Source organism: Pisolithus orientalis (genome assembly GCF_024613125.1).
Source record: "Pisolithus orientalis strain OTSU chromosome Unknown F5J12scaffold_10, whole genome shotgun sequence".
Classification (NCBI taxonomy): Eukaryota; Fungi; Basidiomycota; class Agaricomycetes; order Boletales; family Pisolithaceae; genus Pisolithus; species Pisolithus orientalis.
In genome coordinates this window covers 694,582-719,643 of record NW_026260791.1, presented here as the reverse complement: position 1 = coordinate 719,643, position 25,062 = coordinate 694,582, and the positions used below count along the sequence as shown (strand labels likewise).

At 46.7% G+C, this 25,062-nt stretch overlaps 2 protein-coding genes across 2 annotated transcripts; one reads left to right on the top strand and one right to left on the bottom strand.

Annotated features, from left to right (window-relative positions):
* Positions 1–4,009: 4,009 nt before the first annotated feature.
* On the bottom strand, positions 4,010–4,219 carry F5J12DRAFT_689380 (uncharacterized protein; the record flags this gene model as incomplete). Its single annotated transcript, XM_051740361.1, has 1 exon — positions 4,010–4,219. A coding segment is annotated over one exon (210 nt), but the record flags the coding sequence as incomplete, so codon positions are not given.
* Positions 4,220–9,329: 5,110 nt separating this feature from the next.
* On the top strand, positions 9,330–9,668 carry F5J12DRAFT_891665 (uncharacterized protein; the record flags this gene model as incomplete). The annotated part of the gene is made up of 1 exon (XM_051747511.1): positions 9,330–9,668. The coding sequence occupies one exon, from the start codon at positions 9,330–9,332 to the stop codon at positions 9,666–9,668; it is 339 nt and encodes a 112-aa protein (XP_051601153.1).
* Positions 9,669–25,062: the final 15,394 nt, after the last annotated feature.

Here is a 25,062-nt window from a genome sequence, read left to right as displayed (position 1 = left end):
TTGTGAGGGGTCGAGGGGTTCTGATGATAGAAGTCAGAGATGGCAGCAGGAGCAGACTTCAAAGTGGTTTCAGGCTCCCAAGTGTGATCCTCATTGTGGTATCCCCTTCCAATGGACAAGGAACTCTAGTTTGTTGTGCTTGAGGCAAGAATCTGCAATGTACTCAACTTCAAACTCTTCATCACCCTCATGCCCCACCACCAGCCCAGGGAAAGTAATGGCCTGTCCCTCCAGGGGGCCCTTGTATGGCTTAACCCATGAGACATTTACCACCAGGTGGATTTTGAGGGTTTTAGGAAGTTTTAACTCCACTGTGCTTGGCCTGAGGGAAACAACCTGATAAGGGCTGATCCATCATTCTGTGGATTTTCAGGAGGGATGACCAGAGAGGGAGATCCTAGATGTTTCCAGCCAGACCATATTGCCAACAAAGTAGGTGGGAGCATTGGAGCAGGCCAAGTCTGAGGTGGCTTTCATCATCAGTAAATCACTTTTGCTGGTCAGAGCTGTCCAGAGCTGTCCTGCACTGGACAGATTCCCTAGGACTACCAGCTCACAAAGTGGTCTACTGATGATTTGTTCTGCAGTTTTCTCCAGGGCCTTCCTTGTGTCCTCAAGGACCTTAGCAAAGTCTACTGTGTGGTCAGTGGCAGCTTCTGCTTTAGAGAGGAACAGCTCTATGCCCATGTGAGGAGAGTAGGAGTGAGTGACCAAAAAGGGGCTCTTGCCAGTGGACTCCTGTTGCTTGTTGTTATAGGAGAACTGAGCAACCTTAAGCCAGGAAGGCCAAGAGCCCTGTCTGTTGTTTATGAAGAGGTGGAGGTACTGTTGAAGGTCCTGGTTAATTCACTCAGTTTGGCCATCTGTCTGAGGATGGGAGGTGGTAGAAAGCTTGGGTTTGACCCTGAGCATTTTGCAGAGCTTGCTGGTAAATGTGCTAGCAAACTGAGGTCCATGGTCAGAGATGACAGAGGAGGGAAGACCATGCTGGGTCCAGACATGATCTGTGAAGAGTTCTGCAGTCTGGAGGGAAGAGACCTCCTTAGTGGTGGGTGCAAAGACCACCTCTTTGGAAAACCAATCAACTACCACCATGACATTGTCAAAGCCCTGAGCCTCTGGTAGTTCCATGAAGTCAACTGAGATGTTGGTCCAAGGACAGCTAGGGATGGGGCTGGGAAGCAGTTTGCCCACCAGAGGGGCACAAGAAGTTTTGGCCATTTGACAATGGTGACAGGCTGTGACATAGTCTTTTACTGTTAAGTATGGGTTTACCCTTGGGTGACAGGGGCTAAGTCTGGCTGACCAAAGTCAAGGACAGGAGACAGGGGCCAAGTCCAGTTGGACCAGAATTAAGGCCAGAGGACTGGACTTAAGGCCAGGAGCACAGGAACAAGGCTGGGAGCATGGGAAACTGACTGGTCTTGGAGTGTGCACAGGGGGAAGCTGGTCTGGGGTTGGATCTACCTCCCTTGGTCTCAGCTTATGTGCTGTACCCTTATGCAAGCTGGGGAGAGGTCTGGGACAGGGGCCAGGGATAGCTTAAGGCTTGGCCTTAGCTATAGAGTAGACTTGGGGGGTAATATGGAATTGAGGGTAATACTAAATTGATATTCTGACTGAGGGTGCTATGAAGTATGTACAGGGGTTAAATACATGAGGCTGGTCTGGGATAATGAACATAGAGCCAGACTTGTTAATAAGCTATTAGCAAGAAGATTAGCAAGAGTGTGGACAGCCGTAGGGGCTGTGCCAAGGCCAATAGTCAAAGTCCAGGTGACCAGCATAACTGGGGTTGGACACAGGATTTGTACAGTAAGCAGAGTCAGACAAAAGGAGACTAGACTAAATATAGTACAAACAAAGGAAAACAGACTGGAGTTATGTCCGGGTGACCTGGACATGGACCTGGGAGGACTGGGGTGGAGCAGTACAAGGCCAGGAGGCCAGAATGGACTGGAGATAGGAGTAAAAGACTGGACTTGAGTTATTCAGGCTGGAGTTGGGTTATCTAGGGCCAGAGTTGGGTTTTCTAGACTGGACTAGGACCAGGCTTGAGTCTGAGAGTCATGGATATGACATTTACCAAAGAAGTCATTCCAGGCCAGGTGTAGTTTTGAGAGATGAGCTCCAGGGTTTTCTTCCAACCAGGGTGTCCTGTGATGGGAGTGTCATGATGCTTTTAGAGACAGTGAACATGGACAGCAGGGTGAACATAGACTGTTCCTGCACAGATGTACAACCCTTCCTAGAGAACAGAGCCCTCTGGCTGCAGGGTGATGGAGGAGGCTGACTTCAAGGCAATGACCAGATCTGTATCCTCTCCAATGATCAAAGTAGAAGCAACCCTTGCTGGGTCAAGGAGGGTGATGCCCTGATTATCTGAGCCCCATTCTGGTTCATGGTCCTCCCTTCTGGGCAGAGCATCTGCCTTGGTCATTGAGGAGCCTGGCTTATAGACCAGCTTGTAGTTAAACTGTGAGAGGTACTGAGCCCAACATGCTTGTTGGTTATCCAGATTTTGTGCCTTCATGAAATACGGGAGATTTGAGTGATCTGTCCAGATTTCAAACTGGTACAGGGTGGCCTCAAGGTAGTGATGCCATGTTTACAAGGCACAAATTATGACCAGCATCTCCTTGTTCAAGACCTGGTAATTTTGTTCAGGAGGGGACATGGAATGGGAATAGAAAGCAACAGGTTGCCAGAGGTCATCTTCACACTTCATGGAGAGGACAGCACCAGTTGTGAAGTCAGAGGCATCAGTCTCCAACTGGAACTCTCTGTCTTGATCAGGGAAAGCAAGGACAGGAGCAGTGGTAAATGCAAGTTTTAAGGTGTCAAAGGCTTGTTGCTCTCTGGGACCCCAAGTCCACAGCTGGTCTTTTCTGGTGAGATCATTAAGGGGACAAGCTATTTGGGCAAAGTCCTTGATGAACCTCCTGTAGAAGTTGGTCAGGCCCAAGAAGGCTCAAACTGAGTGAACTTTAGTTGGTATCAGCCACTTGGTTATGGCCTTAACCTTGTTCTCATCCATCTTGACCCCATCAGTCCCAACTACCATACCCAGGAACTCCACCTGTTTTTGCTTGAAGAAGCACTTCTCCAGTTTGACAAACAAATCATTTTCCTCCAACCTTCTTAGTACCTCCAGGATGATTCTGTCATGTTCAGCTTCATTGTCTGTTTTGATAAAGATCATGAGGTCATTGATGTAAACCACCAGAACATCCTCCATATCACTAAAGATGTCATTCATCATATTTTGGAACATGGAGGGGGAGTTGCAAAGACCAAAGTACATCATGAGAGGTTTGTAGGCACCTTTGTGAGTGATGAAAGTGGCCTTCCACTCATCTCCTTCCTTGACACAAATGTTGTTGTATCCCCAACAGAGATCCATCTTGGTGAAGAGTTTACAACCCTTGAGTTTATTGATGAGTTGGGAAATGAGGGGGAGGGGGGATGTGTTCTTGACCATGTGCTCATTGAGGTATCAGTAGTCCTGAACCATGTGCTTCTTGCCATCCTTCTTAGGTACGAAGAAGACAGGGGATGTTTGAGGTGACTTTGAAGGGTGGATATACTGCTTGTGTAACTGGTCTTCAAGGAAGTCTGACACCTCCTTTTGTTCTTCAGTGGAGAGAGGGATAAGGCAACCACACTTGGGAGTGAAGGTCTCTTTCAGGTCAATGGTGTGGTCCCATGGCTTACAAAGGGGCATCCTTTCTGACTCTTCCTTTGAGAACACCTTGAGGTACTGGTGATACTCCTTTGGAATGAGTTCCTCAGTGGTACCAGCCCTGATCCTGGTGGAGTGGAGTTTCAGATAAAGGTACTCCATGTCCTGAGCCTCCTGCTCTTCAGCCAACCTCTCCTTCCTAGTCCTTGGGGCAAGATCATGGCATTCATAGGGGCAATGTGACAGTTTGACCTGCTTGGTTTCCAAGCAGACCTTGGGATTATGTTTGCATAACCAGGTATAGCCAAGGATAAGAAGGTGAGTGCCAAGGATGGTAACCTGTGCCCAGACAGACTTGCAATGTCCCTGGTAGTTCATGACAAGAGAGGCAACATGTGTGATGTTACCAGCAACATTAGGAGTGCCATTGACATTAAGGACAGCAACAGGTTGACCAAGCTTGATAAGGGGAATGTTGTTTTCATCAGCCCATTTTTTGTCCAAGAACATGTCATTTGCTCCAGAGTCCACCAAGCTTTTACATTCCACCTCTTTTCTCTCCCTTCTAACACCACTTCTAACTCCAACTCTGCCTTTGGATCTGCTGTTCTTATCTTTGGGGTTTCTTTAGTAAGCTGAATAGGTGTATTTTGATTTTTATTGCAGGAGGAATTAAGCACCAGCAGTTTTACATCTGTGGCCTTGCCCACTGGGGTCACCTCTTCAGATGGTACAGTAGTCTCTGAGTTAAATATATTCTGCTCAGTAGAGAAATTGTCAATGCCTAGAACAGAAAACCTATTGTATATGTAGCCAGAAGAGACTTGTTCCTCTACTGGCCAAACTCTTTTCCCTGGACCTTCATCTCATTGATCTGTCTATTGTAGAAGAAGGCCTGCATTTCTTCAAATGACATTTGGTGGAGGGAAACCTCCTGTGCTTCCTGGGTCACCTCTCATATGTTGGGTTTAGCACAAACCTTCCCTTTGGCATGAGGGCAATCATGTTTATAATGATTCCCTTGGCAGTTGAAACACTTGATTTGAGAGGGGTTGGTGTGAGTCAAAGTGTGGAGAGCTGGTGAAAACCAAACAAATCCAACACCAAAGACAAATAATGTGTGAGTGGTGGCTTGCCTCCACAGAAGCTGGAGTGCAGAAAAATCTAATGTGGGGGGGGGGGACTTCAAGTGGAGGTGCTCCTAGCACAAGTTGACAACAAGTTATGCAGGAGAAGACAAGTGAGCAATGACTGGACAGGGGATGCTGAACAGAGTGAAGGTGTTCAGCCAAAAGGACTTCTGGAATGATGGACTTTGATAAAACATGCTCCTGGCACAAGTCAATGACAAGTTATGCAGGAGTGGGGGAATGACTAAGTGTATGTGCTGACCAAGTGTGGGGATAAAGCTTCAGATAAATGATGGAGGTAGATAGACCCCTTTGTGGAGCCTCAACTACCAATGATATGAATGAAGACAGATAAACTCTTCTGAATGAGCCTCAATTGTCAATGACAAGTTATGCACTGAACTGACTGCTGAGTGAATGGCTTCTGGATCACTTCTTTACTTGGGGGTTGTAGCTAAGTACATGGGGGTTTATATACTGTGGGGGGAGCATGGCTTGTGACAAACAAGGTACAAACACTTGGTAAGTAATGAGTAAGTGAGAAATGAAAAGTAAGCAAGCAAAGAGGATTGGTAAGTATTGGCAATGAATGGGTCAAGGATAGTCAAAATATCACAAAATGAGTTAAATGGAGTCAGAAACTGAGTAAGTGCACTGATATCACATTAGGGGGTGGTGATGCATGTCAGATCTTGGCAGAGACATCTCTAGATCCAAAGATGGCATGACAGATGGATGGTGTTTCCAGATAGGGAAGTATTAATTCCAGAATTGGAGGGCATGAGTCAGGTGTCAAAGGGGCTAGGGTGTTGGGGGTCTACAGGGCAATGGGAGCATAAGTGATTGTGTCTCCCACCCTTTCATCCTCTCAGCAAAGTTAACAAAAACTTCATGAACAGGGCTCTGATGGAGGAGGAGAAGGGGGGACATCTTCTGCTGGATCTTGCAGTAAGAAGGCAAGATGCACATCATACTCATCATGAATGTGATCAGGGAGGCTGGATAACAGTAGATTATGCTGCAGCTGTCACAATATGGGGAGAACACTGGATGAGATTGGAATAAAGATGGTGCAGGGAGCAGGGAGGAACAATCCATATGCTTCACCAACTGGGCAGACCAAAATGACCACATAAGACCTTTCTAACCAAGTGAAAAGCCTGAGGCAACCAAAGAACATCCTTCTGGAAGTCATACTGACAAGGAGAACATGCTGACCAAGCTGCATGGGACAAGACAGGACTGCTGAGGATGGAATGAACCAGGGGGCTTCAGGACAGAAGCTGGTGGGAATGCCTGGCAGATATATGTAGCAACTGTCTCTGGCAAATGAGACAAGTAAGATGATCAACAAAGAGGCAGCCATTATTGATGAACTTTGTGAAATGCACATCTGATGGATGGAGTGCTGTAGAAATGCATAGGGTGCAAGGATCCTCTCCAAATTTAGAAGGCAGAATTGCATGGCTGAGCACTTTAAGCGAGTGTGAGAATGGAGTCAATATCTTTGGAAATGGCAGAGATATGATGAAAACTGGAATGCCATACATGGGCACTAAAAACTTTTAATGCATGCTTAGCTTGCTTCCTCTCTTTCTCTTTAGCACTGATGACTTGTTCTTGTGCAAAGGATGACTGCTCACATCCAGCAGTCTTTCTACACATGAGGGCTTTAGTTTTCATCTGCATGCATGGGCAATGCATGCAACTTGTCAACAAGTTAGGCAGAGTCAGCTGTAACCATGTCCACAACACCTTTGGTGTGTGACAGCAGGGTGAGGAGGGAACTGAGCAGTGCCAATCTCCATAGGGGCACCATGACTGGGTTGAGTACTGGTGGGAGTGAAGCAAGAGGGGGTAAGGAGAGCAGTAAGATGAGGAGGAGTGGGGAGCAGGCTTGTTGGGGTAGTGATTATAAAGAAGTTTGAAGTGGTCCCTGGCAAGAGCTACTTCCTGGAAGGCAACAGTCATCTGGAGATAATTACCCTGCATATATCCCCTCCTTAGGGCTTCCTTAATAATGGCAGGGTGGACAGCATTCTCTAGCAAGAAGCCAGCAGTTTCATCAGTGACATGTCCCTGAACCTTCAAGGACTTGAATTTTGCATAGAACTCTTCATACCAAGAGTTTCCCTGGCACATAGTGCACATCTGAGCCTTTGCCCACTTGACATCAGTTTGAGGGGCAAAGAACCTATCAATATCCTTTATCATCTTGGCCATGTCAGGCCATACCCCAGTGACAATAGCAAGAGAGAACTTTGCCTGGGCAAACCTTCCTGCCACAGGTCCTGTCATATGAGACCACACTGCAGTGAATTTGTCTTGGGTGGTCAGTAGGGTGGTCCTATTCTGTGCAACCCATACTTGCATCTTCACCCACCATTCTGAGAACTTGGCCTGATCACTGGCATACTGACCCAGGATGGCCATCACTTCTATCCTCCTCTGAATGACATTGGTGGGGAGGGCATTCCACTGATTGTGCTGACCCTCAATCATTGCAATTGTGTCTTGGGTGGTTCTTAGGCTGTTGTTTAGCCTGTAGTTTTCATCTCTGAGAGTGTCTAGGGCATTTTGAATGTCGGTTATCTGGTCCTGGATTCCATCCATAGCATTTGGGGCATTTTAACATTTGATGGGGATGAAGGTTGCAGTGGGGATGCTGTGGTTCAGTGGGGGTTGAACAGAGGAAGACAGAGTTGATGGAGAAGGGATAAGATGGAGGTGGGGGAAGGGGGTAAAGGGAGTGGTCAACAAGTGAGGTGAGCAAACAATGCTCAGGGATAAATGGAACAAAGAGGTTTGGGTCAGGTTCAGAGGCAGGGGGACTTGGTGAGTACACCCACAAGCCTTCATGAAGGAAACAAGGAATGGTGATGGGCAGTGCAAGGGTACAATGATGAGAAGCTAGTTCAAGTGTGATGAGACCTAACAACAGGGTTTGTTGTAGGCTCACACCAAGAACCAAAAGAAGAAATGAAGAGAAGAGAAGAGAAGATGGCTTAGAAGCAGAGGACTTTAGGATTTGTAGACCCAAATGAACTAGCTCAGAGCTAGTTGGGAGATTGAGCAATAGTACTTATAGTAAAGTACATGTGGTAATGGTGAGGCATACATGAGGTCCATGACATCATGGTGACATCATAACAATACCACAGTGGAGCAGAATGTACCAGAAGGAGAACAGATGGTAGCAGTGAGGTGAGGTCCAGACTGGAGTCCAGAGTCTGGACCAAGTCTGATAAGATAAGACAAGAGATTAGATAAGATGAAAAGAAAGAAAAGGAAAGGAGAAAGAGTATGTATCATAACACCTGGGGGATTCCCCAGCCTAAATGGACCTATTCCCAGTGCATCCTGGGTGATTCCCCAGCCTAAATAGACCTGATCCCAGTGCATCCTGGGGGATTCCCCAGCCTAAATAGACCTGTTCTCTGGACATCCTGGGGGATTCCCCAGCCTAAATAGACCTGTTCCCAGTGCATCCTGGGGGATTCCCCAGCCTAAATGGACCTGTGTTCTAGGCATCCTGGGGGAATCTCCTGCCTAAATGGACCTGTTCCCTGGACATCCTGGGGGAATCTCCAGCCTAAATGGACCTGTTCCCTGGACATCCTGGGGGATTCCCCAGCCTAAATGGACCTGGTCCCTGGACATCCTGGGTCAATCTCCAGCCTAAATGGACCTGTTCCCTGGGCATCCTGGGGGAATATCCAGCCTAAATAGACCTGGTCCCAGTTCATCCTGGGAGTTTCCCCAGCCTGAATGGACCTGTTCCCAGGGCATCCAGCCCAAACAGACCTGTTCCAAGATGATCATGGGAACCTCCAGTTCAAATAGACCACCATCACAGCATGAGGGATCAATCAAAATGATTTGGAGTCTTGTTATGTTTGTGACTTGGTTGGGGATTGAAGGCCCAAGGCCAAGTGCTGGGTGCAACAACCCTTGGTCTTAGCTCATGTACTAGACCCTTGCACAAGCTGGGTTGAAATCAGAGTAAGCTAAGGGGGGTCAGGAGCAAAAGCCAAGAGTCAACTCAAGCTTAAGCTAGGAGCTTGGGGGGTGAACTAGGTTGATATTCGGACTGAGGAACCAAGTACAATGTACATAGAGTATATATACCAAAGACCAGCAACCCAAAGGCTGAGGTTACTGGTGAGGGACTAAATAGTGATATCAGGAACTAACTAAAAGTTGAGCAAGGAGGTGGGGGTCTGAGAGCTGAAGACAGACACTGCCTTGGCACAAGTGAGAGCAGTACAAAAGCTAACTAGAAAAGTATAGTGAGGAACAGAGTTCATTTTGGTGTTTGGTGTTGACTCAGCATTCTGAATGTAAGACCAAACCATGGGTTTCTCAGTATATGACAGTATCCCCCCCCTAGGGTCAAGCCCTCAAGACCTGCCCTAAGGTACATGAGGTCAGCAGTTGCCATGCCAATAGAACATGTGTTCACCAGGGTTAAAAAGGTGCATCTTTGTGAAGACTTGTTTTCTCCTGACCCTATCATCATGTCTTCTGCTCATCAGGCTTCCCCACACATACCCAATGACCCATCCAGCTTTCAGAAGGCCACCACACCCAAACTCCAGATCACCAGCAATGACAAGGAGGCTGACATCTGCATGAAGATGGCTGAATGCAAGTGGCACAAGGTGTTGAGGGAAGAGGCTGCCTGGCTGGAGGCAGAGAGGCTCGAGAGGGAGTGTCTGGAAGCAGAGAAATGCAAAAAGGAGCAAGTGGAGGCTGATCAGTGTGAGAGGGAGTGGGTGGAGGCCAAGAGGCAGGAGCAGGAGTGGTTGGAGGCCAAAAGGCAAGAACAGGAGCATCTGGAGACTGAATGCCAATAATGTGAGGCCCAGGTGCAGCTGAAAACAGGGGAGCTGAATGGCAAGGCATGGGACAAGGGTGCCAGGTTGTGCAAACAGTGCAAAAAGGGGCAGGTGCCATGCACCTTCAGTCACATGCAACAGGGTAAGCACAAGAAGAGGATGTGTGACCAGTGCACCAAGATGAAGGTTAGGTGTGAGCTGCCTGAGGGAGTAGAGCCTGAGGTCAAGGAGGCTGGGGCAAAATCTGGGAAGAAGCAAGCACCAGAGGATGCTACATCGCCAAGGGCCAGGGAGAAGAGGAAAGTCATTTGAACCAGGTCTGGGGTGCCTGGTGAGTCAGAAGCTGGCCCCTCAGGAGTAGTAGTGCCCACTACCATCTCCTTCCACCCTCTGGTTGCAGTGGTGACCAAGGGTTTCCAGCTAATTGCAGCTGCCATGGACTGTCAGACCACAGAGATGTGAGCCAGGAGGGAGACCCAGCACCAATTCAACAGTTGGCTGGGTGATTTACTGGGTGAGTTTGAGTTCATTCTTCACCCAACCCCCTCAGTGTCCAAATCCAGTGAAGAGCTGCACTTGGACATGGCAGACCTGGAGCTCAAGAGCCTCTAGTCAGATCACAAAGGAGCAGGGGTGGAGTTGGACAAGAGGGTCATGTGCTGGCCTGAGGACATGTGCATGAAGGGTCAGTGGTCTGGGTCAGAGAGTGGGGAGGAAAGAGAACTCCAGATGAGTGAGGGAGAGGTGTTCAAGGGGGACTCTGGGTGAGTGCACTGGTCTGAGCCAAATGCCAATGTAAATACTGTACACATATTTTCAATGCATCAACCATCTTAGGCCCTGTTTGGAATGCCAGTTGAAAATTTTTGAAAATAAAAAAGATATGGAAAATTTCTCTCATGGTGTCATGTGACATAGGTTGTGGGAACATGATTAGGTAACCTTGTCCTGTTCATCACTCCCCTGGGAGTCCTATGCAGTGAGCCACCCAACATGTCCAATTCATCCAGCAATGGTTCTAGGTGATCTCTTTGCTTGAGTGGCCCAGTTGATCCTACCATTCTGCAGAATGCTGGTAAAAGACCTACCTGCACACAAAGCTGTCTCTGGAACATGGAGGAGGAGATTGCTCTCCTCAACTTCTTACTTGAGTCTTTGCCTCATGCTGGTGATGGAGGGTTCAAGGACACAGTTTTCAAGGCAGCAGTGGCTCATTTGAGAGCCAAGTTTCCAGTGTACAAAGGTGCACCAAAGCATACATTGGCATGCAAAAGCAAGTACCATGGAGATGTGAGTAGTGTCTTATTATTATCTTGCTGTCTGATGTCTTTGTAGCTCAAAAGGATGTATGCTCTTGTGAACAATCTCAGGAGTGCATCAGGTTGGACTTGGTCAGACAAGCACAGTTTTGGAATTACAGATGACAATGATCCTTGGTGGCTTGCATGGGTGGAGGTATTGATTGCTTTTATCTACCTGTGATCACACATGCTTACCATAATTGTAGGCTAATTGCAAAGTAGAGAAGTTCAAGAACACCAGGTGGCCTCACCTCCATCTCATGGACCAGCTTTCACCTGGAACAGAGAAGGGCAAATATGTCATCTGTCCTCCAAGGGGAAAATCCAAGAAAAAAACAGATACACCCACCCCCAGCACCCAGTCGACTTCCAACCAAGTGGCATCAACTTTGCTTTCTCTCTTTATCATTCCTCAAACCACCAACACACCAGCATCAAGTTCCCCTGCCCCCTCACTCCCCTCCATGTTCCTTGCACCTTCCACAGTCTCCAGTAGCTCCTTGGCACTGACCAGTGTCAGTCATGGAAAATGCAAGATGGTGGACAGTGCAGGCTCTGATGCTGGGTCAGTATCCAAGCAGACAGTCTCACCCACTCAGTGAACAGGCAAAGATGTGGATGGAAGGCTGAGATGCATTGCAGCAAATGGTGCAAAGTCTCAGTGGCCTTGCTATGAGCCCCATGCCCTCTGCACCAGTAAAGACAGCTGCTGAAGAAAGTATGAAGACAGCAATGCTTATTATTAACACCCTTGATATGCCTCAGCAGGATCACTTCAAGATACTCAACTACCTAGCTGCTTCTAGCAATGCAAACCAAATTATTATCTTCAACAAACTCAAGGAGAACATGTGCATCAGGTGGATCCAGTGGAAGTTGTTACAAGTTCATAAGTTGGGTAATGTTGTTTGAGTGGTTTGTCACAAAGTCTGTATACAATGTAGCATGCATCATCTTTTACTGCAGTTTCTTTGGACAACATGATGCAATTTGAATGTGATACAATTGGATGTGACTGATGAAAATGCATGAACAATACATGAACACTACATAGTACTATCAGTTTATGCAGGTGGAGGTATTCCACAGTGGCAATGCTTGTCCAGACAATCTTCCCACATTGACCAAGCAATCTCCTCACAATGCCATTCTGCACACTGCCTCTCTGCAGTACTTGGCACCTCACCTCCAAGTTTGGGAAGAAGACTGTCATAGTTGTCTTCCTGGAAATCAATGTCTTTGCCAAGGAGGAATATGTCAGGGTCAAATGTTACACTGAAGTGATGCAAGGCACAGAGTGCCATTGGAATTCTTGCTTGTATTTCAAGACTGAATTCTGGCATAAGCTGAAGTATATGCCATTGATGTTTCAGAACTCCAAATATCCATTTGACCACATTCTGAAGAGCAGCATGGCAAAGGTTAAACAGTTCTTGAGGATTTGATGGTCTAGATGAGTGGAGGGGACAAGTCATCAGCAACTGAAAGTGAAGTAATGATATCAAGCCCTTACTTCAGTCTCAACTGACACCACTCCTTCAAGTGGTAATGGATGCCCCAGTATGGTACAAGCAACACATCGCAGCAACCAAATCCAGCATTAGCCAGCAGATATTTGCCTAGAGGAATGTGCGAGTCATTTGTATATGCATCATGCCAGAGAGTGGCATCAGTGACTGAGCCATCCCAGCCACAGAGTGCATACATAAAGCACAAGTCAAAGTTGCATATGAAGAGGCAGTTTTGAGATAGATACCCCTTGTGGTTCCACCAAGTCACCTGTTCTTCTAGGGGCACATATGCCTGGATATGCATGCCATCAACAGCACTGATGCAGTCATGAAAAAAAATAAAGTATGGATTGTGAGTGATAGTTTCAGATGAGGGGGGTCATCAAATTGGGGAATTTGACTTGCAAGGAGTAGAAAGGATCAGATGAAAACTGTACAGCTCCATTATTTCAGATCAAGAATAATATGACTCACTTGGCTACAGTTTCTGGTGTATGTTGAAACCTTTCACCAACATGGTGAGAGGAAAGTCCAGTGATGAAGAAGTAGAGAAAGATAGTGAGTTGTTCTTCAATGGAGATACCATGGCAGCTTCTAGAAAAACTGCAGTCACATAGAATGGATACAAGAGCTCTTTTTGAACACCAAGGTTGTTCTTGATGCGCTGCAGATGGCCATCTAGCAGTTTGTAAACCCAGGCTTCACCAGTGAGGATGGAGGTGTGATAAGGGATCAGTGTAGAAGCAGAAAAAAATAAAAGCTGGTAGTAGTAGCAGGCATGGGCAATAAGACATGAAAGTAGGGCCAGAAGATGATGTCAGCATGCAACCTCATGTTGAGCATTGGTGTTGGTATCCATAAGGACAGCATTGTGTGGTTAGCACATAGATCAATATGCTCACATAAACATATGTCACATGACACCATGAGAGAAATTTTCTGTATCTTTTTTTTTCAAAATTTTTCAACTGGAATTCCAAACAGGGCCTTAGTATAGTCAGGAAAGTAAGAACAAGAAGAAGAACAGAAGGGTAGAGGAATATTTAGCTAGTGACTGGTCCAGGTTTGCCAGGATAACTGGCATGGAAAGCAGCAAGTAGGTCTTCAGCATTGCCCAGCTCAGTGGCCAGTAGCCAGGATGTTTCTTCATCAGTACCCTCATAGCCAGCCCAGCATACCAGGTGCTGTAGCTTACACCTCCATCACCAGTCTATCTTTGAGTCAAGGATCTCAGTGATCTCATACTCTGGTTCACTGTCCACCTTGACTGGAGATGGTGGTGGCTGGGTTTGGTTCAGGATGATATTGGGGTGTGCTGGTTCTAATTGTGACATGTGGAACACTGGGTGTACTGTGTGCATGGAGTCCAGGAGGTGAAGGGTGAATGAGTGAGTGCTGGGCTGGGCTATTACCAAGTAGAGGCCTAGGTTCTTGTCTGTGAGTTTCTGTGATGGTCCTGTGGTCCAGAAGTACTTGGCTTTGATGTAGACCTGGTCACTGAGGTTGATCTTGGGTGCCAGTAGCCTTTTTGCATCTGCCAGACTTTGGTATCTAGCTTGGGCCAGTGCCATCTCTTCTCATAGGAACTGGTGTAGTTTGTCTAGGTCCATGGCATAGTCCCTAGCCCATGCCAAGGATAAGTCCCTCTTGGGGAAGACTGAGAGGTTAGGGTGGTAACCCTTGTTGGCAAAGAAAGGGGAAACACCAGTGGTAGCACTCAGGGCATTGTTGTAGGCAAACTCAGCCAATGGAAGCAACTTGGCCCAGTTGTCCTGTTGGTAGTTGCAATATACCCAGAGGTACTATTCCAAGGTCTGGTTTGCCCACTCAGTCTGGCCATCTCCTTCCAGGTGGTATCTGGAAGTGAAGTGTAGGCACATATCCAGCACTTAACCCAAGGACTGGAAGAAATGTGAGACAAACTCAGAGCCTCAGTTGGAGGTTATGTGTGCTGTGACACCATGCTTCAAGAAGACATGGAGTAGGAAGAGCTTAGCAAGCTTGGGGGAGGTAATAGTGTTATAGGTGGGTATGAATATAGCCTGCTTGGATAGTTGGTCCATGAACACTGGACACCAGTAGGTGCTCAATGAAATCCATAGAGATGGAATTCCATGGCTTTTCCAGTATTGGTAGTTGTTTCAGGGTGCTGTATGGTCAGTGTCTGGGTGTTTTGGCTCTTGCACATGTAGTGCAGGACCTCATGTATCCTTTGACAAAGGTGCAAATGCTGGGCCAGGTGCACTCTCACCTGATCAGTTCCAATGTCTGATTCTGGCTGAAGTGTCCTGACAGTGGGTGATCATGCTTGTACTGAAGGACCTTGAGCTGAAGGTCATTGGCATCTGGTACATAGATCTGGTTATCAAGATGTAGCAGACCAGTGCTGTCAGCTGACCACCAAGGATTGGAGGTGTCTGTGAGTTGGTGTTGGGACAGTGGGTCTGACAGTAGTGCAGCAAGTATTTTGTTGTGGAGTTGTTCTATGTCCATTAGAAGGCTGGCACATAGTATGGGGTATTCCAAGCATGTGGTGTGGAGAGCCAAGACCAACTGTTCCTGTGTGAACACCAGTCAGAAGTTGTGGGGGTTTGCCTGGGCATTGCCCCTATCCCCCTCTTTGGGGTAGACATCCCATCATCTAGTGAGAGTGTTGGGCTTAGCACTGAGCTTACCTGGGCAGAAACAAATTACAAGGTTGAGCTGTGACAGGTACTCAGACCACTGGGCTTGCCAGCATGTGAGTACCTTAGAGGTTGAGAAATATTCTAGGTTTTTGTGGTCAGTGACCACATCAACAGGTAGAGGGGCACCCTCCAAGTAGTGTCTCCAGGCCTGGAAGGCTTCAAAGATAGCAAGTAGCTCCTTATCATGGGTGTCATAGTTGAGTTCCAGCACAGATAGTGTCTGGGAGTAAAAGGCAACAAGGCAAAGTTGGTTGTCTTTACTGGTAATGGACAGTATGCTGGCAATGGCATAGTCTGAAGCATCAGTTTCCACTGTGAGTGAGCACTGGGAATGAAGTGAGTAAGGATAGGAGCAGTGGTGAAAGCTTCTTTGAGCACATTGAAGGCTGATTGGCACTCCTTGGAGAAGTTCCAGGGTATGTTTTTCATGTAAGGCAGCTCAAGGGGATGACAATGTCTGAGTAGTTGTAGATGAAACTGTTGATGCACATTAATTATATTTCTTACACTGGTAATATCTTACATAAGCACAGTCATTTCGGCACATTGTTTTTTCCTTTGTGCACCTCAGTCTTCTCCCAATAGAAGCCCGAGGTGAGGTTCCTTTATTATGAGTTACAGCTATCTTATGGAAGCTATTTAGTATCTTCTCTCATTAGGTTAGTTGTACCTCAGTCTTCTCCCAATAGAAGCCTGAGTATCTTCTCTCATTAGAAGAAACATCAGTAGAAGTTGGTGAAGCCTAGGAAGGACTGGATGTCTTTGACCTTCCAGGGCTCAGGCCAGTTGCAGACAGCTCTGATCTTTTCACTGGACATGGTGAGGCTGGTCAGCAAAGGACAGTAGCCTAGGTATTCTACTGATTCAGAGTGGAACTCACATTTTTCCAGTTTGGCATACAGGCCATGCTTCTGGAGTTGGTGCAGAACCTCTTTAACATGCTGCTGGTGTGATTTCTCATTGTTGGAGTAGATGAGTATGTCATCCAGGTAGACCATGATGCATATGTCTAGGAGGTTGGTGAACACTGTGTTGATGAAGTGTTGGAATGCCACTGGGACATTGGACAGCCCAAAAGGCATGACAAGCCATTCAAAGGACCCATACCAAGTGCAGAACATGGTTTTCCATTCATCACCATCAGCAATCTGAACCAGGTGGTACATGTGCCTGAGGTCAATTTTAGTGTAGATCTTGGCCTGGGATGGCAAGTCAAGGAGGTCAGTGATGAGGATGAGGGGGAGCATGTATTGGTCCTTTTTGGTGATCTTGTTCAAGCCCTGGAAGTTGACACAAAGCTGAAGGGAGCCACCCTTCTTGACAAAGAGGACTAGTGCTCTGTGAGGGGAAGAGGTCAGTTGGATGAACCTGGTAGCCAGGTGCTCATCTAGGAAGGCTCAGAGAGCTTCAAGCTCTACCAGTGATAGGGAGTAGATAGGGCCAAGGGGCAGTGATGAGTCTCCTTCCAGCTTGATCTTGAGATCATGTTCTCAATGGGGTGCCAGAGTAGTGGCTTCAGATTTACTGAACATGTTGGCATACTCATGGTACTCCAGTGGAATGCCAGAGAGGTTCAGTGCATCTTCCACTTTTGAAGACCAAAGGGAGGTGAGAGCTGAGGGATGGAGCTGGAGGCTGAACTGAGAAGACCCTTTGAGTTTACATGCCTGGATATAGGCTGCAGCATTGATGAAGGTGATGGGTGGGCAAGTCAAGCCTGGTGCAACCAGTTTCTCTAATTGTGGGGTCAGATGCTCATTAGAGCCAAAGATGGTTGGTCTGTGAGCCATAGGCTTGGGGTCAGGGGGTGAAATCAGGGGGTCTGGCACTCATTGTGTAGGTGTCTGGAATCTAATACTGCTCGAGACCCAGTCAATTGATAGATTGTGTTGGGTGAGCAAGTTGTATCCTAAGACTGCCTTGCATCCAGAGTCCAGTGGGGTTGCATAGAGGGTGACTGGGGTTGCATCACCAGAGGGAAAAATGAAGATGAGGTCTGCTGCCTGGGTGATGACTGAGTTGGATGTGCTGTTGAACAGCTGAAGCTGGACTGGTGGGATGGAGTAAAGGGGAACAGAGATCTTATTTGCAAACTTTGTATCTATGAAACAGTGTGTAGAGCCAGAGTCAACAAGTACCAGGAACACTGGCTCATTGTAGGATGCTAAAGAAATGGTAGGCATAAGACTATTCGGGTTGCAAAGAGCAGACATGTTGAGCTTAACCTCTGAGAGCACACCACTAGAGTCAATGTGGTCCTCAGGGTGTGTGAGGTTCTGAGGACTGCCAATTATTTTTTTGCCTTGGTGGAGGCCTCCAGTGTGGCTTCCAGAGCTGCCATGGCAGCTCTAGCCTTGGCCACCTTCTTGGGGCATTCCTTGGCTATGTGACCTTCCCCTCTGCAGAACATGCAGAGCTTTAGGCTGAAGCATTGCTTTTGCTCAGCAGCCATCAACCTTCTGTCCTTGCCAAGCTTGTTGCTGGTTAGCTCAGGCTTTGATGACCTGGTGTTGGTACTGCTGGTCTTTGGTGCAGCAGGGGACTGGGAGGTGTTGGATGCTGAGGTTTTCCCCTTGTCAGTGTTCAAGTCTTTATTGGCAGTCTTTGACAAGTTCTGGTTACTGGAAGACTGGTTCTGGCATTGGACCTCCTCATGTCATTCCCAGTAGCAGGCATCTATGTCCTGGGCTAGATGGTGAAGGTCTTCAAGGGTGCAGGGTTTGCCTAACCCTGGACCTGGGTAGCTAGCCTGTTGAACTTGACCATGTATTTGTTGATGCAGTGGGCTTCTTTCATGGTTAGGTGGTTGAGCTGGTTTTTGGCTTCTGCTACCAGGTCATGGGGACTGAAGGTTGACTGGAGTTCAATGACAAACTTGTGCCAGCTGTCTATCCACAGGGGTGGGTCCTTGGGTTCACTGGTGAGGAGAAGGTCCAGCTTGAACCATTTGAGTGCCATTCCCTTGAGGTAGGATTGAGTGAAGGTTACCTTTTGGTCATCATCACAGAAGGTTTGGGGTTTGTTCTGGAAAGTCAGCTTGCACTGGATGAGGAACTGCTGGAGCTTCTTTGGGTTGGTGCCATCAAAGGTGTCTGGCTCTCAGACCTTGGCTGATCCTGAGCTTCCTTCAGTGTCTCAGTGGGAAGACTGGGCAAGAGACTGTACAGCCCTGGAAAGACTGCCAAAGACCCTTATGGTTTGAAGGTGTTCTTCAGTTTCCTCATTTTCACCTTCCTCTGGATTAGGCCTGAAAGGATCATTGTTGTTGCCATTGTTGCCATTACTGGAGTGATGGTCAGAGTCATCTGGGTCATCATCACCATTACCTCCAGGGTTACTGAAGGGGGTGAGAGGCTGATGACCAGCTGGTGTTGGTGTACCTCAATCATTGGCTGCTGGTGTAGTACCAGAATGACAGGCTGAGAATCCTTGGAACTGCTGCATGATCACAGAAGTCTGGCAGTGACTGGTGAGGGAACTAAGGGCTGACTGGCAGTGAGGGTCATCTGAGGGTTCTGGTTGAGTTGGTCTTGAGGCAGAGGCAGATTCTAAAGGGTGGTCTGCCTGAGCTTGGGTGCAGGTTCTGGTCATGGGTGGTGAGTGACTTGCACAAGTGGTAGTCAGAATATACTGTTAATTTCATGACTGGGTTGAGGATTGAAGGCTGAAGGCCAAGCACTGGGTGCAGCAACCCTTGGTCTTAGCTCATGTACTAGACCCTTGTACAAGCTGGGTTGAAGTCAGAGTAAGCCAAGGGGGATCAGGAGCAAAAGCCAAGAGTCAACTCAAGCTTAAGCTAGGAGCTTGGGGGGTGAACTAGGTTGATATTCAGACTGAGGAACTAAGTACAACATATGTAGAGTATATATACTGAAGACCAGCAGCCCAAAGGCCAGGGTTACCAGTGAGGGACTAAATAGTGATGCCAGGAACTAACTAAAGTCAAGCAAGGAGGTGGGGGTCTGAGCACTTCAGGTAACCCATTTTCATAAGCATTTAGGCTGAAATTTTTCTCTAAATCATCCAAGCTAAAAGCCACTCAGACCAGGTCATCCCAGGGACATCTGGCCATGTCCCAGGGCTATTTACAGTTTGCAGGACCTGGGATGTCCCATAATCCCAGCCCTTTGGTAATATATTTTGGGCTGTCCCATGACTGCCTTAGGTGTCAGGGCTCCTCAGCTCAAAAAAGTGCAGTTCATATTCACATTGAAATGCCACTTCTGATCAGAAAAACATACATAGCTGTCATGATCATCCTGGATGATGAGCACACCTGTCAAAGTGGAGGGGTATGTGAGAGTCACTGCCATTCCAAAACCATATAATACAACCTATTATGCACAGATTTGAAGAATACTGGGCAATCAGTATGTTTGTGTGTGGTGTCATTTCCAGAACTCATACAACACCTATGGCAGTGAGCATTGCATCATTGTAATGAATTTTAATGGATTCAAACCTCTCCCATGAGTGCCTATGTAAGTTCCCTTGTTGACTGCAAGAGTGCTCCTTAATAAGATCATACTAAATGCATCTCAGCCCTCCTCTCTGAAGGCCAGTGGAATGTCCCATGATAGTTTTGGGGGCTATGATGGGATATCCCACCCCCCTCCCTGGAGACCAATGGGATGTCCCATGATAGCTTCAGAGGCTACTGTGGGACATCTCACTCCCCTCTCTGGAGGCCAGTGGGATGTCCCATGATAGCTTTAGAGGCTACTGTGGGACATCCCACCCCCCTCCCTGGAGACCAATGGGATGTCCCATGATAGCTTCAGAGGCTACCATGGGACATCCCACTCCCCCCTCTGGATACCAATGGGATGTCCCATGATAGCTTTGGAGTCTGCAGGCACTTCAGTCAATCCCCTTTGGAGACTCATTAAGTCTATATATTTCCATAGGTTTATATACCTATGAGGTCTAAACAGGTTGGATATACCCAGCTGGGACTCCAGGGTAGCCATTGATTTCTCCTGGTATGGTGCTGATCATACGTGTTTTGTGTTTTCCTCATGCAATTTTCCACTTGCTGATAAGATAAGCATACCATCATGATTTCAAAATCAGGAGCTACAACTTTCATTATGATGACTTTGCTGCATTATCACTTGCTGGGGTATTAACACCTACTAGTGCTAGTTGTAGTAGTTGGTAGTACTGCTAGTGTAGGCTATGCTACACTTTGGTAGTTTGCATTTTTGCCTGTCACTGACTACAAAAAGTGTAGTATGAGTCAGAGGGCAGAAGTCACATGATACAGTCACATGGTCGATGCCATAACAGTCACATGACCCGAAGTGTCCCCAGCCCAGCACCAGTGAAGTCACATGACATGCCCCTTTCTGGGACCCATGACCCAGGTCATGTGACAGTAATTCATGTGAAGTTGAATCATGTGATGGGAAGTCATGTAAGGTTGAATCATGTGACTTGGTACCCCAGGTCATGAAGTTGCTGGTTGAAGAGATATAAGGGGAATGGTAAAAGTGAAAGAACATTGCAGCATGCATCCCACACATAGTTTATGCAATCCTTAATACCTCAAATGCATGCCTCATGTCCCCAGCTACCTATGTAGAAGGTATCAAGTCAATCCATCTGGAGTTGAATGAACAGCACACAAATTACACTTCCCAGATGCATGGGAAAACTCCAAAAAGCACAAATAAAATAGTGGAGATTTACAAAACATATCTAAAACATTGCATTGCAGCCTCCACAATGCTGCTACACTTACACCAATTCACCTGGCACATGGGGTGGCATGCCCTGCCATAATAACAGCAGGTGCCTAGTGATATCTGCAACTAGAAGTGTCAAAAATGCGATATACACACAATGGTCAATGGTTTATTGGCCATCTCAAAGCTATAAGGTGCCATTCACCCTGCAAATGTGAAGTCCAAGTTTTTGACTTCAGCTTCAGTTAAGAGGGTCATGTGATGTGAACTATCATGTGTGTCCACCTGAGGTACACAACCATTGTCACCCAGTTACTGTGATCCAAATGTCTGGCTCATCTGCAGGATCAACCCACTCGTTGCACTTGCATGGCCTTACAATCAATCCTCTAGACCCACAGAACCCCCTGCCTCCCCCCAGGACTCACAAGAAAGCTGAAGTATGGACAACAGAGGAGGAAGGCACATTACTGGATTTCTTGGCCTCTCATCTGTCACAGGCCAGTGATGGGAACTTTAAGAAGGCTACATGGAATTCCACAGCAGCCCACATGGCTCATACTTATCCACTGGGTCTGGATAACAGTGATAAGATGGCTGAATTGTGTGAGCAGAAGTTCAAGGTGGTAAGTTGTCATATCATTCTTTTTTTTTTTTTTGCCTTGCTAACAATTATCCAGCTTAAAAAATCCTACTATGCCATCACCAATCTTATATTGGTGTCCTCTGGCTTTGTTTATGATGATGAGCATGGTGTGATGGTCTTTCTGGACAATGCCAATCTTTGGGATTAGTATGTAAATGTAATGTAGTTTTTTTCTTGTCAGATCATCCACTAACATCTAGTCAGGTGCACAAAGATGTGAAGCTGTTTCACAATTCCAGGTTCCCCCACTTTGCCAGCATAGAGCTCCTTCTCCCCTTGCATGGCCAAGGTCAGTTTATCTACCAGCCACATGCCACTACCACACCTTCTACAACCATGACCTCTGCCTTCAATACTCCTGCCTCTACTGCACCCCCTACTGCTTTGACTATTCCTACCCCCCCTTCCTCTCCCTCCTTGACATGATGCATGCTCTCAATGCTCACTGTTGCAAGGACACACAGTCCATGGATCCAAACTTCATCCCCCCTTCCACACCATCAAGTTTTTTGTTGCATGTGTCAGCCAGGTTGTCATCATCATCAGCCATCACCAGCATCAGTTGTGGAAAAAGGAAAGCCAAGTCTGTTGCAATGTCCAAAGGTGGATCGAAGTGCTCTCAGCCCCCATTGGCCAAAGAGTGTGCTGAAGAAGATTGCAGTTCATTCATCACTGCCATCACCTCCAGGCTTAACTTCATGCATGTAATTGCTGCCCCATTGCCCCCACCACCCATTACCAATCCCCTTGTTGATGCTGCCATGGACTACATCAACAACATGCCACAGCTCTTGACAGACAATTGGATCAACATCAGTGACTACTTCCTCAGTGCATCCCTGGATGAAGTGAATATTTTCCTCAAGCATCAGGAGCCAGTGAAGCAGATTTGGGTGCAGCATGGCTGATGAAGTACTGGGATGGGCAGAGATAGGTGTTTGTTTTTTTATTTATTTTACAATATACAAATGTACCCCCCTGCATATCTTTTCAAGTCCCCCTCCCCCTTTATACAAATATGTACATAATAAAATGTACATGACTATGACTAGCTTCCTTTTGACAATGGAAGTTATTTTTCTACATGAGTGTGAAACAATTGTAAGAACATATATTTGTACACCATGAAATCTGAATGTTCAGGCTCAGAGAAGGACCCTAATTGTAAGCTGGTGCTGATAGTCAATCCACATCTCCTCTGCAATGTTGTCACACCTATTATCAGCCCTTCTCCTCTCTGCAGCATCTGCTGGTCCATCACCAAGGCTTCCAATACCATCACCCTCTCCTATGTCCATGGCAAGTTCAGGGTCAAAGAACTCTTCTGGATCATAGCACCATATGAAATTGTGGATGGCACAGAGAGCAGCAGGTACTTAAGTTTGGGTGTGGATGCTATATTCAGGGGGAATTTGAAGAATCCTCCACCTGCATTTTATAACACCAAATATCCATTCAATGGTATTTCTAAGTCCAGCATGGTGAAGGTTGAATAACTCCTCTCAGTTTTGAGGTCTATAAAATAGAAGTTACAGGTACACTGAGCAGGATGGAATAGCAACTTACCTTAATCCAGCTTGGCACCATTCTTTCAGATGGTAATGAACACCTCAATAGGGAACCAGAAGTGCATCACAGGTCCCAAACCCTGCATCTGCAAGAAGGTACTTCCCAGGTGGTATGTGCAAGTCATTCCTGTGTGCATCATGCCACATGGTTGCATCTGCAGTTGACCCATCAAAGCCAGTGAGGGCATATGTGAAGAAGAAGTCAAAATCACAGATGAAGAGACAGTTTTGAGATAGGTAGCCCTTCTGGTTCCTCATGTAAGGCTGGTCCTCAGCAGCAGTGAATGCTTGAATATGAGTGCCATCAACTGCACCAATACAATCCTGGAAAAATTGGAAGCATGGGTCACTAGTAATCATAGTTGATATGGGAGTGTTGTTGGTGGGGAATTGCACTTGGGATGCATAGAATTGTCCCCCAGAAAAGAAAGCCAACATTGCTTTGAAATATCTAAAAAATTGTGAGAAAAATATCAGACAGTCCAATGAACTCCCTACCTAGTGATGGTCCCTGGTGAGTGTTGGAACCTCTCAGCAACATGCCAGGATGACAACCCAGTAACACAGGTGTAGAGGAATATCCCAAGTTGTTCCTCCACAGAAATTCCATTGTGAGAAGGCACAAAACCATGATGGGTGAGCACCTGCATCAGGTGATCAAAAACCCCATGACTGATGCAATGGCAAGTCTGTATCCTGTCTGGATGACCATTCAGGAGCTCTAGCATCCACCCCTCACCAGTCAGGATTGAGGTATGGTAGGGGATTGGTTCTGAGTCAGAATGAAAAAGGAGGTCATAGAGGCATAGCACCTGGATCATCACTGCTACTACAAGTGCAGCAAGATGGTGATGATGATGGTGCTGGAGTTGCTGTGCTTCAAGATCCATAGCAGAGTTGTTTGATCTGTTATCACAATGTTATCTATTGAACTACAAGTTGTGTTGTTGTCTTATATAATCATCACATGACTACATTACTGAAGCAGAAGCCTGAAACTTGGACTTTGCATTTGTACAGGCATGCACAGCTTATATAATCATTATGTGACTACATTGCTGAAGTCGAAGTCAAAAACTTCGACTTTGACTTTGGAGGGTGAATGGTGCCTAAATCTTTATGGACTGATTGATTAGAGGGGCACATTTTGCATTTTTGACAATTTTAGTTGTGGATATCACTAGGCACCTGCTGTTATTATGGCAGGGCATGCCACCCCATGTGCCAGGTGAATTGGTGTAAGTGTAGCAGCACTGTGGAGGCTGCAATGCAATGTTTTAGATATGTTTTGTAAATCTCCACTATTTTATTTGCACATTTTAGAGTTTTCCCATGCATCTGGGAAGTGTAATTTGTGTGCTGTTCATTCATTTCCTGATGGATTGACTTGATACTTTCTACATAGGTAGCTAGGGACATGGGGAATGCATTTGAGGTATTAAGGATTGCATAAACTATGCATGGGATGCATGCTGCAATGTTCTTTCACTTTTACCATTCCCCTTATATCTCTTCAACCAGTGACTTTGATTGGATAATCCTTCAACATGTTGTAGATACCCCCTAGACCATCCCACCTGCAAACTCACAGATGCATATGTCAAGAATTGAATGAGTGGTGATATGATTCATGTTGAAGCACAGCCACACTTAGCATTCAGGGGTGAGTTAGTCATGTGCTAGGTACATAGTGCCAGATGCAAGGTAGGTACAGTCACATGGTGTCACATGACTCTGGAATTGCATGACCACATCACCCTTGTGACCATGTGACCACAGGTATGGATGTGGTCATGTGAGGTCACATGACCTAGATATGCATGTGACAGACCACTATCATGACCCAAGGCACCAAGTCACATGGTGCCCCTATGCAACTTTGTGACAAATTATCACATGACCACAGATCATGGGACTGGGACAGTGACATGTCACATGACTTCCTTGTGGGGGATTGGCAATACCTTGGATCATGTGACAATTATGATATCGATCATGTGACTGAGTCATGT